The following is a 16,528-nucleotide window of genomic DNA, read 5'->3' on the forward strand; positions in this document are numbered from 1 at the left end:
CTACATTCCAGAAAGTATGTTTTCACCATAATTATAGAGAAGCAAACAAATGTGCAGACATCCTTGCCAACTGGGGAAGAAGCAGCACTCAAGACTTCACTTTTTTTGAATTATGTCCTAATTTTGTACTTCCCTTACTTTTGCAAGACTTAAAGGGGGTTTCCACCCCACGGATGACTGTACCTTAATTTGTACTCTGTTGACTTGATTTTATTTTTAATGCATCTTTATTTACCAAAAAAAAAAAAAGGATACATCAGTGACCCAAGAAAGAACACTCGGACAGAAAGGAAGTGCCAAAAAAGGGATCAAAATTAGAGCTGTTAATCGAGCCGAGTCGAGCCGAGTATTTGGCTGCCGAGCTCGACTAGAGTTTAATTCGAGCCGAGCTCGACTCGAGTTTACTTCGAGCCGAGTTCGACTCGAGCTCGTTAGGAAAACGAGCTTTAAAATGTGTTCGGACTCGGCTCGTTAAATGAACATGTGGCTCGAGCTCGAGCTCGAGCTCGACTCGTTTATCACAAACGAGTCGAGTTTCACGAGCTCGAGCTCGACTCGTTTATCACAAACGAGTCGAGCTTCACGAGCTCGAGCTCGTGCAAATTAACCTTAATAAAAACTTATAATTTTTAATTTTTATAATTTTGATTTCTAAAATGACAAATATGCCCTTCATTAACGAGCTAGAGCTACTCAAGTATCAAACGAGTTGAGCTCGTGAAGCTACTCGAGTATCAAACGAGCATGTTTCGAGCTCGAGCTCGACTCGTTAACCAAAATTAACGAGCCGAACTCGAGCCTTAACGAGCCGAGTTCTAACGAGCTTTCGAGCTACTCGATTAATTTAACAGCTCTTTCAAAATCAAAACGAAAATGGCGGCTGCTGCTTCTTCTTGTTCTTCTTCAATTGCTAATAACCGCTCAGTTCATCAGAAAGGAAGTGCCAAAAAAGGGATCAAAATCAAAACGAAAATGGCGGCTGCTGCTTCTTCTTGTTCTTCTTCAATTGCTAATAACCGCTCAGTTCATCATCGTCCCCGTGGCACCTTCAAGCATAATCATTAGCCCATCATCTCTGTTCCGCTCAGACACCAGCAATCATCATCTACATCACTGTCTGTCCAACTTCAACCACCAAAAGGTCAACTTGATTTGATTTAGCTTTCTTTTTTCCTTTTTTCCCATTAAGTCGGATGCAATACTTATGTTTTTGACTGAATTTACAGAATCTGGATTTGGGATTTTGTGGAAGAGGAAGGAGGACGAGAAGGGCTGGCTGGGAAGTCTTGCAGCTGTTCGACAGTTGACTGGGTCACTCACAACTGCTGATGGTCTCCGCTTTGGCATTGTCAGTGTCATTACAATTTTCCTTTTCCCTCATCTATGCATTTTTTATTTTATATTCCAATCTTGTTTCAGATGTTTTAGTATGTCAATTAAATTCCTCTGTCCAATTGTTGGCTTGACAATTAATATTACAGTATCGGGTTTTTTTCGGGCCATGAATTCAATAAGGAAAAGAAAGGTCTCATTTTTCGTGGGTTTTGACAGATGAGCTCCATATTCGTCAAATTGAACGATTTATGTGAATATTTTTTGTTGTAAGGAAATGTGCTTTCCTTTTTCCTGGGTCAACTTTGGAAGCATTTTTTTTTTTGGAAAAAAGTTCTTAACTGGCTTTTCAACAATGTGAATAAAATGCTCAGAGAAAGGATTTTCTGGAAAATGAAAGTTATTTGAGTACAAAAGAGGTAGAAAAATAATGACAAGAGATATATAGCTTATGAGTGACTGAAATATCTTGTGTGAATTCTGTTTTTTCAGTTATTTTATAGATTTTTTTTTTTAAAATTTTAGCTATTTTATTTGTTCTGATGGGTATTTTCGTAGAAGTAGCGTTATTTCGTTAAGTTGGTTTTTTGTCCTACTTCAATTAGGGTTTTTGGCTGATTATTTGCAAATCTAATATTGGGAGTTGAAGGAGTTGTTGATTAGTGTTGTCACTTTGTAAACTAGGCGTTCTATATAAGATGCAATAGATTTAGTAGAATGCAGGCTTGTAAAATATAGATGATTCTTGTTGTATAGTATCCAACTTGAGTTTGTCAGAGAAATGACCTAAGGCATTGTTTTGACTTCCATGTGGTTTTTCTTTTGAGTTGTGAAGCATTTTTTGATTATTTTTTTATTTTGGATTGTATTCTTTTGTGTATAAAGGTGGTGGCTCGCTTCAATGATATTGTCACAAAGCCACTGTTGGAGGGAGCTTTGGACACTTTCAAGAAGTACTCGGTCAAAGAAGAAGATATCGATGTAAGTGATTTTGAGCTAGTATTTGTTTTCTTGCCTTTTTTCTTGCACCCTCGTTAGTTGTGACTTCATCATACAGTTTGACTTCTACATTTTGGATCTTGCTTCCCTTGATTGGACTTTTCATGTATCACTTAAATGTTATAATCTACATACTCATTTGGTGCCTATCTTGGTATTTTTTTCTTTATGAAATTTGCTGTCAAGCCAGTTGCCTTGTCATTTCCTAACTCTAATCATTCTTGTTTTACATTATAATATTTAACCTAGAATTTTGGTCGTAAACTGATGATGCCTTATTATGCTGGTTTCTTTCTTGCAAATGTATCAACTTGTATTTTTTTTAACACAATTTCATTTTTCCTATTACTAGAAGTACTAGCACATTTTTTTTTGGTAGCTTTCTGGGATATAGTTCGCTTACTGATTCGTTTTTTCAAGATGATTAAATGACATTTGGGTTCAATATGGTATCAAACCACATTATACATGTTATCTTGGGGGAGCTTTTAACGAAGTTAAGAAATGGTTCATGTATTGGAAGTAACACAGTTTACAATTGGGGTTTGTTAAATATGCAAGAAAATAGATTGGCCAAATGTATTATGTACATCACTCAAATATGCACTTTTAACATCTCTTAATGGGTTACTTATGAATCCTTATTATTGTTTTGCATCAGGTTGTGTGGGTTCCAAGTAGTTTTGAAATTGGTCTGGTCGCAGAGAAACTTGGGAAGTCAAGAAAGTACCAAGCCATCTTATGTATTGGAGCTGTGGTAAACACTCATCACCTATTTCCTGTTTGATAATGCTTGGTGAGTAGATTTGATTCCCTCATTTAGTTGTTTATGTTCCACTTATAATCTTTTCCCATTCAATTGAAGCATTAGTTATGGTGAATTTTTTTAGCATTCTTTGGTTTGCTTATAAGTTGCATCAGGCTATTAAATGGTATTCTGTTTCACAAAACAAAGTATGATTGCTACTGTTTCACTCTTGTATTTGTAGCATAATTGTAACTGACATTGGCTAGAATCCAGTGTTCGCAGCTTTAACGGCCCTTAAAATGGTTACTCCAATATCATAGATCAACTGTGACATTATTAGTTATTCCTGTGAGGACATCCTTGATGTTTAAATCAACCTGCTCATAGCTGTAAACCAGTCAAGTGTTCCATATGATGCACGGAACTGTCACTGCGAGTAAAACATTATACTCATTTAGACTTTACTCGTCTTCACTTGCTGTGAAGGCTGGAGTCCTTATGGATATTAGTTTTCCCGGGTTGTTCATAAAACTTGTTATGCTGTTAGACTGGAAAGTGTTGTCTTCAGCATTGAAGATTAAACCTACCACAAATGCACACATTTGCAAGAGTTTATGCTATGTTTTCCTATCTTTCTGTTTGGGGGATGAATCATTGCTTAATGTTGGACTGATCTATTGGACCATTTATGGGTTACTATCTTGATTTTAAGCTGAATCTTTAAATATATGTTGAGAGAGATGTAATTCAAAATACCAAAAACTCTTCAGTGAATCCATCTACTTTAGATAAAGAATTAAAAATTTCTAGTCTTGTGCATAGGGAGACACATACTAAAAAACAGTATGTGCACATGATGGATGATGCTGTAATCTTCTACTACTTTGCCTATGGCATACAATCTATCAAGGAGTTCTACAATACAGAAAATAATAAAAAAGAAAAAAATAAACTTGACAAGTGATAGATAAAACAAAGATGGCATAAAGAATTCGCTACCAATGTTTTAAAAATGTGTCCAGCAATGAAAATGCCTTGGGACAATCAGGTGGGGCCTGGGTATTGAAGGGTGTTTGCCCAGACAGTTGAGGCATATGCCTTAGCTGATAAGCCACGGCTTTTGTGCCCCAAAGTTTGATGCATATGTGCTGTAATGCATATTTGTTAGGAGTACTTCACAGTCAGAAATTTGTAGTTCATAGTGCATATGTTCACATGCATTATTTGCTTCTGTAATGTGGGACCGTTTACAATTATAAACTTAGAAATTCACTTGGTCTCTCTTTGTTGCACAGTCCGATCTCTTAATCCGTGGTATTTTTACCGGACCATCATTTCTGATTTATGTATGAACATTTTTTCTTTTTAATTACAAAAAACATTGTACTTATTAGTATAAATATGCCATGTAGTGTGATTTAAGGCTTAAGATAATGTTTCTATCAACTTTATATTTTGGTCTTCTTGTGCTTTGGAACAAACTTGTATGTATTTTCCAATTATGGAAAATAATTAAAATAAGTAGTTTATAAAGTGAAAGATAGACAGTTGTCCTTTTTGTTTTGGATGGTCTATAGATAATGATTTGATGGAGGGATTGTGTTTTTTACATCTATTTATTAGGTAATTCAAGTTGTAGAGTATGTTTTATTTATCCATCTGTTATAATTCTCTGTGATATTTTTTAAATTTAAAGCACTTAGTAATATTTTTTTATAACAAATTATACATAGTTTCTATGCATTAATATTTAAATTTCAAGATTTACGGGGCTACCGCCCTACAGCTTGGTGCTTTAACCTTGCCCCAACTGAGATAAAACACCATGCCTAACACCCCTAAAGATGGCTTTCAGGTGTTATAAATTTTTTTAATTCCCCTAAAGATGGTAATCAGATGTTATATCATTTTGTCTTATTAGTAATTTCTAGAGTCTTATGAATCAGGTTCATCCCTGCATCTTTGTGTCAAACCTCTTTGAAACGGCTCTGCCTTTTGTTTTATTATTCTCCATTTAACTCTTTGGAAATCACTTTGTAACTCACTGCCAGAACTAGTTCTTTGACAACTCCTTTACCTCAGAATATCCAGTTCTATTTCAAAGTAAGGGCCAGCACTCGCCTTTTTTAAACACTATTAGCTACATAACTGCCTTTACACCTCAGGTCCAGATGAATCTGAGGACAAACATCTACCTAAGTTAGTCATCTCTAATGGAAGTTTTCCATGCATTGATGCTTGGTAAACTGCTAACCTTCTTGGTCAAGTATTGGTTTAGCCATGTATAGTGTTTCTTGGGAAATTTGATCAAATACTAAAAATTAGAATTGTTTTAGGAGCATTTTACTGGACATATTCATGGAAGTTAAATAACCAACATTTGTTTTTTGGCTGACAACCAGAATGAGGCCAAAGATGCACCTTTCATTGTACAAGCATAAATTTAACTTTGATAAAACATTGTTGTGATCAGTGTAAAACATTGTTGTGATCAGTGTTGTTGAATACCTAAGACACAGTAGTTTCCTATTGTTCCTAAGATGTCTTTGGCTTAAGACCTAAGCCATTGTTTGAGGCCGTAGGCCGAAGGAGCTGTCTGATTCCGGTGCTTCAAGCTATGTAAGCCACTGTAGTTAGGATCAGGAATCTTCTAGCAATGCTTAAAAATGAAGCTTTTTCTGTGGAATAGTTGATATAATATGGTCTTTAACATTTGTTAGTAGTAAATTGATATGAACTAATTGCAAATATAATGTAACTTCCATTATAGAAGAGCGTGGAGAGTTTTTGCCGAAGTGCTACTTAATTTCAGGTTGTTTGTTTCAAGCATATCTACTTAGGACTGGCTTCTTATTGCTGCTAATGAGATTTCTAAGTTTTCCCTTAATCTGCATTTTGACTGTTCTTGCGAGCTTCAAGATTAACTTAAGTTACACTCATTTCCTTCCCTTTCTTGATTGTATTGGCTGTCCCGCGGAAAAAAAAAAAAGGGGTAGAATGGGCGGGATAGATTTTCTAAGGCACCAAATATAATAGGGAAAAGTTCGGTCATTACTGCCATTAACAAAATCACATATTTAAGGCTCTTTCAATGAAAGTTCACAACAGTCATGGTGATTCTGATTTATGTTTGAGTTGATAATATACTTCTAGATTATTTAGTAGTGGGCTCTCTGGTATTTAGTAATTGTAATAGAATTCCTACCTTTTGAATGGTGATGATGGCTCTAACTTCACATAAAACGTGATAAAATCAACCATCATTATCAAATTCTTCTTCCACATTTGAACCCTGTATTCCAAAAATTGAAAATGTAAATTTCAGTTGGAAGTAGAGAAACAATTTTGATTGTGCTGATGAAAAGAGGACGCATTGGCGTTTGGTGTGATTACTGCTTTCTAAATTGGATACAAGTGGATATTGGACTCTTAAAACATAATGAGAAGGTCATGCTCTCTCTCAAACTCCTCCCTCCCTCCCTCCCTCCCCATCTCTCTCTCTATATATATCTATATATATATATATATATATATCTGTCTCTCTCTCTCATGCGCACATACATGTGTGGACCTATTTTCTTCCCCTGTACTTATATTTTTTTTATCTTGGCTGTTGGATGATGGCTAGTCATCTAGTAACATTTGACAAAGCTAGACTATAAGAGGTTGCTTATAGTTTCTAAAAGGAGAGAAATGGTGATTATGTTTCTTCTTACTCATTTGAAGAATTGAAAACCTGTATCTGGATATGAGAGCATCTGGATGATAATGTTCTATTTGGGGAAAAAATTGTTACTTCAACTTCTGTAACATTATGCTTCTGCTTTAAAATAGTGATTCTATGATTCTTATTTTTCTTAAAGAGTACAAACATGTAATAACTGCTAAAACATCTTGTAGGTCATTTAGATCCTCAGTTATTTGTATGAGGTTTCATGGGTTGAGTTCATTCATTTTAATTACCGAATTATGGTACCATTCAACTTCATTACCAGCTACTGTTTCCTTATTTCATGCCAGTTGTCAGTGCATGAATCAATGTTCATGTGTTTTTTTTCCCCTGTTACTTTCTTTTCTGGCCAGTAGATTAGAGGCGATACTTCCCATTATGATGCTGTGGCTAATTCGGCTGCATCCAGAGTACTGTCTGCTAGCCTTAATTCTGGTTAGTCAATGCAGTCAAACACAAATTTTGCATTAACTTTCTGCTGGCCACTGTTAGCGGTAACTTTCTGTATTATATCTCTCACATTTGCTAATTCACTTTTTATATATGCATTATCATAGTACATTGCTCAACATGAGATTCTGTTCCTCATATGCTGTGTAAGAGAAAAAACTTTCTATAATAGATTTTCCTGATTTACCTAGTTTTTATTTTCCGCTTATTGACTCTCAGATTTTTGGGATACCAAGCATGAGGGTTAATTTACTGGGGGCAGAAGAGAGATGATTTGGTTATATAATTATCAGAAGTGACTTTGTTTTCTTTAATGTATATGAAAATGGAGTTTGTGCAAAGCAAGTAAAATACGATGTCTTTTATTCTTCCCTGTTACTTTATATTTGTTGAGAAGTTTGGAGGGGAGAGGAAGAGGTCAGGTTTCCAAGAAAGAGAATTATCCAGATCCTGCCTACATTTCCGTATAGATTACTAGCCCAGGGTATGGTTTATTTCAATACCGAATGAAGCAATAAATGTCAACCTACAAGTTTGACAAAAAAAAAAAAAATGTCAACCTACAAACTGTAATAATATTATTGCCCTTCATAATGGAAATGACATGCAAGTTTTCTTGATCTTAATGTTTTCATATACTGGGAATGGCTTCTATCTAAACCACTATATGATCTGGAGAAACAATTCTTACTAACTCGAAATACTAAAAGCATGAATTCAGCGCTAGGGGAAATAGTTGTTAGAGGAGCTTTGGTAGATTTGATTGTATTATCTAGATATCCAGTAGCTTAGTTAAACAAGTTTTGTTAAGAAAGGAATCAAATGATTGGTAACAGTGTAATACTACAGATCCATAGGTGGTAGCAGTGATGGAAATTTTTGCCTAGTTGACAGATGGTTTTTGTGTTAAAAGCACTCATCTTGTGTTGTTGAAAGAAGATGTTCATGGTTTATTGCAACTTGGAACCACTTTGAAATTGTCTGATTTGTAATAAGTGCACTGCATAGTGGTTGTACCTGTTTTTCTCATTTTGTGCTCATAGACACAGAAGCGGAGGTTCTTATATTCTCAAATGTCAGAAGATGAGAAAATTGTCTAGTGTAGGAACTTACGGATACATACCTCATAACTGGTACTTGAGGTGTTTAGGAATCATCAACTTGCTTTGTTGTGTGCACGCTTATAACTTCATCTTTGTGTTTCAAATACAGACAATTCTGTCCGTGGAATGCAGTCTCAAAACATTTACAGTACCTTAATGGTGAAATATTTAATTTTCCTTTCAATGAATTCCAGGTGTTCCATGCATATTTGGTGTTTTGACCTGTGATGACATGGAGCAGGTAAATTCATGAAATTTCTCTTTTGCTAAATACAACTCAATGAAAACTCATGGTTGACCTTTCTGATCTCCTATACTCTTTTTCATGGGAGTTATTGCATTGAAAATCATAAAAGAGTTCATCATATAATTGCCATGTTGCTGAATATGATAATCTTCCTGTGGGTAATTTTTGGTCAATTTCTATGCTGACGGAAATTGTCGCCCTGATCTTTACCAGTATTCTACAATTTTTCCCATTGGTACCCCATTCTTAAAGTTACATTATGATAAATGCAGGCTCTCAATCGATCTGGTGGTAAGTCCGGAAATAAAGGTGCTGAAGCAGCACTGACAGCTGCAAGTCAATTTCAGTTTGTTGAGTTGCTTTCTTGTCTCTTCATTTTCCTGTCATTTTACTCCATGGAGTATTTATTTGCTGTCTGGCAAATTGTTTGCTTTGTGAATAGTATCTGGTTTGTGTTCCGTTTAAATCAAATGTCATCAATAAAGAACCTTTTCTGTTTTTCTTTTTGGTTTGGTTGCATTGGAAAGGGGTGATTTGATGAATTTCTCCATCTCTGCTGGGCTTTGCCCTTGTAACTGGCCTTCTTTCTATATAATTTACTATAAATAAGTTAATGGGAGTGCTTGGAAAGGGCCTTCTTACTTAAGCAGTGAGGTATGGATCATCCAAAATAAATTATTTTTTGAGTTAAAAATGGGAGTTAGAAGGCAAATAAGGGGTTGAACTCCATAGCGACCATTGGTGGGTCTCTCTGTGATGTTGGTGGTTTCCCAACCAGAGTTTCTCAGCAGGACTCTAAAATATCTAGTTTTTATTAGTTCCGAGTTGTATCTAGTTTATGACAGTGCATGTAATTATCGGTAGGTTTCTAAATCAAATTCTGATTGATCGTTGCTCGTAATATTGTCCTTCTTCAGGTCATCATCTTATGAGTAAGAAACTCTTGCGGGAAGAGTTTGTTTTTGCTGTCATAGCATATTTAATGGCATGATGTTCGTTTTGTATCCTGGGTCTGACAAAATAAAGAGTTGTACCATATTTTAGAAATTAATGTTCCTGAGCTGCATTTCCCTCTCTAATAATGTCTATTCATGATCCGGTACCAAGGATGAATTTGTTTCCTTGTTTGAGTTGTATTGCAGATTGAAATGGCTTCTTTGTTTGAACACCATCTGAAATTTTAGGAAGCAGGTGCTGTCGACCAACATTAGAGCTTTGTACTGTTGTAATTCTTCTCTTCTGAACCCTTCTCAGCAGGCAGAATAGGATTCCTTACTCCAAAGATTTTGTGTTGTAATTCCCTGCATGCATTCAGTCGTGGGCTACATTGGGTATTTGTTGGGATTTTTGTAAACCTTATATAACAGTTTCTTCTATACTCTCATGCACTACGTTGGTTTCTAATTTGATGCCAGTTTCTTGTCAAGCCTGGTAACTTAAGTAGCAATCTGCATTGGGAATTCTTTCATAATTCGATTTTCTAGAAGCTGAACGGGAATTTTTGATCAGGTAATGTCTACTTGAGAGATAGTGATTTCAATTACGAAAGTCATTAGACTAGGGCTGCCCAATTTCACATTTAAAATGTGAGTTTTATGGATTAAATAATTTAACAGCCTTTATAGAAAGAATTAAAATATAACTAACTGCTGGAGTTGAATTAAATACAATGAAATCTGATGTGTCAAAGTCTATTTTATCTTCAGTCAAGTTGAAGATAACTAATTACATGTCTGAATTTTTCAATTATTTTATAAAAATTGTTTCAATTATCTTAAATGATTAGGAAGCAGAGATGGGGAAGGCATATTTTCAACTAAGTATTGAACATATATAATAGTGAATAAACAAGGGATGATATTCAATTTTGGAATATGGATGGTTTGTTAAACTGGTTCATATATGTGAAGTATGCAAATAGTTGATTTATTATAATATGTCTTACAAACTTCAAACTTCAAAATTCTGCTGGTGGTAACTTTTGTCTTGTGAATGAAATTGTCAAAATTTATTATGATATTTTGTTCTACTCACCCTATCCGCATTTCACTTCTTAAATTTCATTCCTTCCCTTCTTAAAAAAAAGCTAATTAGTCCATTTACTTTTAGAAGAAAGTACTATTAGCAAATCATTGTCATTACTACTACTAGAACTACCACCGCTACTACTATAAAAGTATCATGAGTTTGAGTGCCTTTAAGCGTACATGCATTTTTGTAGTCTGAGTTTTGTTATTCCAATTATCTATGTAAATATTTTTTTAAGAAAGGAAACAGGATAAAGAATAATTTGTCAATTTGTTAACTTTTAACCATTAGAATAAAGATTAACTTTTTATGCACTCACAGTGTAGTATTTTTTTTTTAATTACTAACAGTTTTGGATGTATGACATATGTGTTTTATTTGAATTTCAAATTTGAATTCATGTTATTCTTAGAATAATACCATAAAATAGGTGCGCTAATAATAGATTGTCAATAATACACTATACAGATAAGCACAATGTACAAACTTTCTTTTTTATTAAATGTACAGAAACTTACATACAATAGGACAATAATAATTTGAAGAAATAAAGATTGGTTTTTTAACTACTTAAAATTCAATCTGGAAATTGGTAAGGTTACAGACGCTTTCAACAAATGATTTGAACAAAGCAACTGGATGTGCCTTTTCAACCATATTTACAATTATTTGAAATTTTACATGAACCCAAGTGAAAAGTTGACGTAGAGGTTGATCCCCCAATGCCTTCTGCTGTAGCTTTACTTTGAGCCATCAATGAGCATTATCTGGAAAACAAAGGACAAAAGCAAAAGAAAAAAGAAAAGGATAAAAAGACAAGACATAAATGGAATTCCAAATTCAAGAGTTTATAGTTTGATATTGTTCGAAATTTAGTGTTGTATTTACTAGTTAATGACTCGCATCTTCTCAATAAAAAAACACCATTCTAAACTATTAATGAATATTTCATAGTTTCATTATACATATGGCTCTGTTAACACGTGATTCATTATTAAGCACATGTCATATTCTACAGATGATAGATAAGCCTTAGTTTGTTGTAATTCTATAAGTCGTAATTATTTGACTTCAAAGATGATAGATACATAAAAAAATGTATGAGTAATCATACCTGAGTAGATTAATACTAATAATCGGATATGTAAACTTGAGGAATGTGTGATATCTGTTTCCAATCATCTCCTATTTTGTCAGAGTACCGATCCCTCAACTTGGAGCAACGCCAAATATTCAATTTTTTGAGAGATGATATCTTGCTGAGGATGCGGAGTGGCAGAGCTTCAAGCTTTTCACAGTACTTAATTTGTAGCTCCTCCAAGCGTGGCATGATAGAGACCGCAACTTCTTCATCATCTTCACTTGAGTCTTCCCAACGTGTCCAATTGTCGCAGTCCTCAAAATTTAATTTTGTCAAATTCGGAAATGCTATTGCTTCAGCTGATGATGATGACTCGGAGTTTGACAATGTATCAAGAGCATCAAGACTATTCTCATGTAGTGCTTTTGTAACTCCGAAGAATTCCTTACCCAAACATTCCAGCTTTTCCACTCCCATGAGCCAAAGCTCGTCTAGGGATGATAGCTTCCACAAGGCAGACAAGGATGAGATGTTGTGGGGCTTCTGGATCATTAGCTTCGTCAAGTTATTGACGAGAGACTTCGTCACAAGCCAACTTGGTAATTGGGCTCCTGGATAGCCATGTAGCTCAAGTCCTTCCAAGTTTGGAGGTGGTTCCATGGTTTCAATGCAACTTGGAGTTTCTATAAGGTGGGTCCCAGAGCTAAAGATCAAAACCATTCCACGCATGTTGACCTTCTTGCCAAGTTCCGCACTCCCAAAATCTACTTCTCCTTCAATTTCAACGCACAACGATTCCAGTTGGTTCAGGTCCTTCAAAATTGCCAAATCATCAGAGTTGCTCCTGGCGATGAACCGAGTCAAACAACAAAGTGATGTCAACTTCCCGAGTCCTTGTGGAATTTGACATAATTCATCGGTATTATGATTGTGAAGGTGCCTCAAGTGTACAAGGCCTTCAATCCTTTCAGGAAGGCACGAAAGCTTTTGACAAAGACCGATATCCAAAATTTCCAGATAATATAGATCACATATAGCTTCTGGCAGTTCCTTGAAAGGATTATGACTTAAGTCCAAGTGCCGAAGATGAATCAACCTTCTGATCTCGGCTGGGATTTCAGCTAGCCCACAACGACTTAAAGTCAGAGTCCTCACACACTTCAAACTGCAGAATAGATTTTGGGGAACTACTCCTCCAATTCTAGTTTCAAAAAAAGTTATAAAGCTCCTGAGCCTTCCAAAATCAATGACTCGAGAACTAAACATCTCCTCCTCAGTGCCTCCCAAAATTGTTAGATGACGTGCTCTTTCACTAGATGAATTTCTTCCAATTCCATCAAGTGCATGACATTCATTTTTTGTGAGAAATTGTGCAAAATCATGCACTATGTCATGCATCTTGCACTTCACATATTCATGACCATCTTTTTCTAATTCTTGAAAAAAGGAACGCATTGCCAAATTGTTGAAGTACTCACGGCCCACTAGCTCCAAGCGCTCACCTCTTCGTCTTGGGCGAACATAACCTTGTGCTATCCACAGCCAAATAAGCTCCATTACATATATCTCATGATCTTTGGGAAAGACAGCACAATATGAGAAGCAACGTTTCAGCTCTGGGGGTAATTCATTGTAACTTAAGTACAAATGAGGAAAAAGTTCCACGGCTGCTTCCTTCAATTGCCATATCTCACTGTCCAAAACATTCTGCCATTGTTGTACGGTATCTTTGAACCGTAACAAGCTTCCCATAGTCTTTGCAGCAAGTGGCAACCCTTTGCACTTTTCTGCAATTTTCTGCCCAATTCTTTCCACCTTCTTGCACAAGTCCCCTGATTTGTTGGCAAATGCTAGCCTTTGCATTATTAGCCAACAATCAGAGTCGGACATTTGGGTCATCTGGTGAGTATGAGTTGTTCCCACCACTGTGGCCACTCTATGACTCCTTGTTGTCACCAAGATTACACTTCCGGGAGCCCCATCCTTAAGAGAGTCTTTGAAAGGTTTCCACTTTGAGTCATCCTCTGTCCAGACATCATCTAGGACAAGTAGGAATCTCTTACCAGAAAAAGTTTCTTTTATACGTTGGATCAGTGGATCCAACTCTGATTCTTGAGAACTTTTTCCAGCATTCTCAAGGATGGCTTTCGCGATCCTTTTCTGGTCAAAAGGATCTGATACGCAAATCCAATTTCTAAGTTCAAAGTGGTTCTTCACTTTATCGTTATTGAAAAGTAGCTGGGCAAGTGTGGTCTTTCCACTACCCCCGGCCCCTATTACAGAGATAACTTGAACGCCCTTTCTTCCTTGACTACTACTCTTGGACAAAACTTGGTCTAGTAAAGCATCCTTATCAGATTCTCGACCATAGATCTCTGATTCGTCTATGATTGAGGTAGTCATAATTCGCTGAAAATCTTGAGAATCAGGAATCCCCCCAGTTGAAATAAATTTGAATTGATCTGCCTCTTTCAAAGTCGATTCTAGCTTGTCATTTATGCTTTTTATTTTCAAAGCAATATCACTGCGCACAGGAAGTTGTTTAAGACAAGAACAAAGGGATGGGATGAAGGAACAAACCTTGCTCCACAATGTTGCCTGCAATCTGGCATTCTGTTGAGTTCCCTCATTCTTTGCTCTGTGAATCTTGAAGTTCCATTCGTCCAGCACGTCATCCATCTCATATGTTATGTCCTCAAGCTTTTCTAGCCAAATTCCAACACTTCTATCCTTCAGCCTTCGTCTCTCTGCATCATGCAGCACTTTTTCAATGGTTGCCAACTTAGAGGAGATATTTGCCACCTCCTCTTCAACCCCCATCACCAGGTTGACCTTCTCCCCAAACTGCTTCACGAGAACATCACTCAGTTGATCAATTATCTTTGGAACAAACAATTCAGCCATTGCTTTGGTTTTTAGCTGGGAATTTGTGTATTTCGAAGTGGAAAACTGTTTGTTTGTTTAGAATTAGAAACAACAAATATGTTTAGGCATTTATAGATTGGATGGCATAAAAAATTCCTTACTTTGATGCACACTCAATTAAAGAATAAAGCATTCCTTATTCTAGTGTTTGGAATCAGAAAACATTGACGTTAACCTTGCACACAATAATAAAGAGAGAAGCAAAGTTGTGCACCCTCTTTTTTGTTGTTGAATTAATTGAAAAGCGTAAAACATGTGAAAAGTGTAAAACGAATTGCCAGTTTTTTTAATACAAAGATTATTTGAGGCAGCAAGTGTCAATTTTCCCAAATGAAATGAAATGAAATCTAAAAAGCGACTAAAATGCAACATGTGATCATTATCGTATCTTTTTCTTTTTTTCTTTCAGATAATGTGATTTGTCATAAAGTATCCATTCTATACTCTATAGCTGATCTATAAAAGGCAATGTTTTAAAATCCGGACCGTCAATTGAACTGGTGAGGTGAAAGGGTTGAGGTTTAATCGGTCGAACCGGTTCAACCTCGGTTCAATGAATTTTTTTAAAAATAATTTATATAAATATATATGCACAAAATAAGACATGCAATGGACTAATTTAAAACTTTATATGATGAAAAGTTCACTATTTTTGAATAATTTGGATTTTCAAAAATAAATTTTTTAAATTAGAAGTTAATACAAATAAATTTCATCTCAATTTCAATTATATCTACCAAAAAAATCTTAAATCCAACCAAAAAATATCACAATATTTTGAAATTATACAAAATTCACGTCTATGAGAATTTGACATTGTGAACTTAAATTTTAATTTATGTCTTTGAGATTTAAAGATTGTAATTTAAAAAAGAAAGTTTGGAGTTCGAAAGAAGTTAAGAGAATTGAAAATAGAAATGCAAACTTGATAAGAAACAAAAAATGAGATAAAAGTGAGTGGTTGTGGCATTAAATAATTTGGGTTAAAGAAAAATAATTCTTTTTTAACTTTTTCCAATTTAATGGACAAAAACAAAATTAAAAGATTGAAGAAAACATCAATAAATTAAAACTAAAGAGGTTTGATTAAAAATGGAGTGACAAAAGAAAAGATGAGAGAGAAAGAAAGAGTTGAAGATTAAAAAGAAAGAGTCATGAGAGGATGAGATTTTGTAAGAAAAATGGAAAAATGAAATATAGATGTTTGTTTTATATAAATAAGTTATCAAAAAAAGCAAATAAGATGTGATGGTGCAATGGTTACTACATTGGTCTTCTATTGCAAAGGTCTTGAGTTCGAATCTTGATAAAAGCAATTTGCAAAAAAAAAAAAAAAAAAAAAAAAACTCAAAACCCGGTTCAACACGGTTCACCGGGTTTGACCGGTTCTCCAAAGCATAGAACCGGACCGGTGTCATGGCCGGTTCGCGGTTCAACCGGTCAAACCGGCCTGTCCGGTCCGATTTTCAAAACATTGATAAAAAGGGTCATATAACCATAGCATTAAAGGGTTCCTTTTGTTTTTATTTGTTAACAATTTCTTTTTAAACATTTTAACAAGGACTCATTGGATACTTTAACCTCTTGTTTCATGTGCTGGAATGCTCATAATGGTAGGTACAAAAATTTGTCATTCTAGAGTGTCTAGTACAGAGTGGAATGCTCATTTTTTCCCAATATTTATTATAATCAATATTTAGATGTCAAAATAGAATATAATTAATATAAATTTGACTTAGTTACCCATGATTAATTTATAGGACATAATATGCTTTATTACTTTTGTTTTATTTGTTCTACTATATTATATGTTGATTTACATGGAATTTTGACATTTTTAGAATAACTGAAGATTGATATTAAAATTTTTCTATTGTAATACTTG

The 16,528-nt window shown here is 35.1% G+C and overlaps 2 protein-coding genes across 2 annotated transcripts; one reads left to right on the forward strand and one right to left on the reverse strand.

Moving 5' to 3' along the window:
* The first annotated feature begins 873 nt into the window (after positions 1 to 873).
* Positions 874 to 9,993, forward strand: LOC113689051 (6,7-dimethyl-8-ribityllumazine synthase, chloroplastic-like). The gene is made up of 9 exons (XM_027206885.2): positions 874 to 1,023; positions 1,066 to 1,141; positions 1,227 to 1,348; positions 2,218 to 2,313; positions 2,993 to 3,088; positions 7,166 to 7,244; positions 8,557 to 8,603; positions 8,882 to 8,918; positions 9,752 to 9,993. The coding sequence occupies exons 1-9, from the start codon at positions 874 to 876 to the stop codon at positions 9,754 to 9,756; spliced, it is 708 nt and encodes a 235-aa protein (XP_027062686.1). The 3' UTR covers positions 9,757 to 9,993.
* Positions 9,994 to 11,766: 1,773 nt separating this feature from the next.
* LOC113689052 (disease resistance protein RGA2-like) lies at positions 11,767 to 14,622 on the reverse strand. The gene has a single exon (XM_027206886.2). The coding sequence runs from the start codon at positions 14,620 to 14,622 to the stop codon at positions 11,767 to 11,769; it is 2,856 nt and encodes a 951-aa protein (XP_027062687.2).
* Between the last annotated feature and the right edge of the window lie 1,906 nt (positions 14,623 to 16,528).

The sequence above is a fragment of the Coffea arabica genome, chromosome 5c (assembly GCF_036785885.1).
Source record: "Coffea arabica cultivar ET-39 chromosome 5c, Coffea Arabica ET-39 HiFi, whole genome shotgun sequence".
Lineage (NCBI taxonomy): Eukaryota > Viridiplantae > Streptophyta > Magnoliopsida > Gentianales > Rubiaceae > Coffea > Coffea arabica.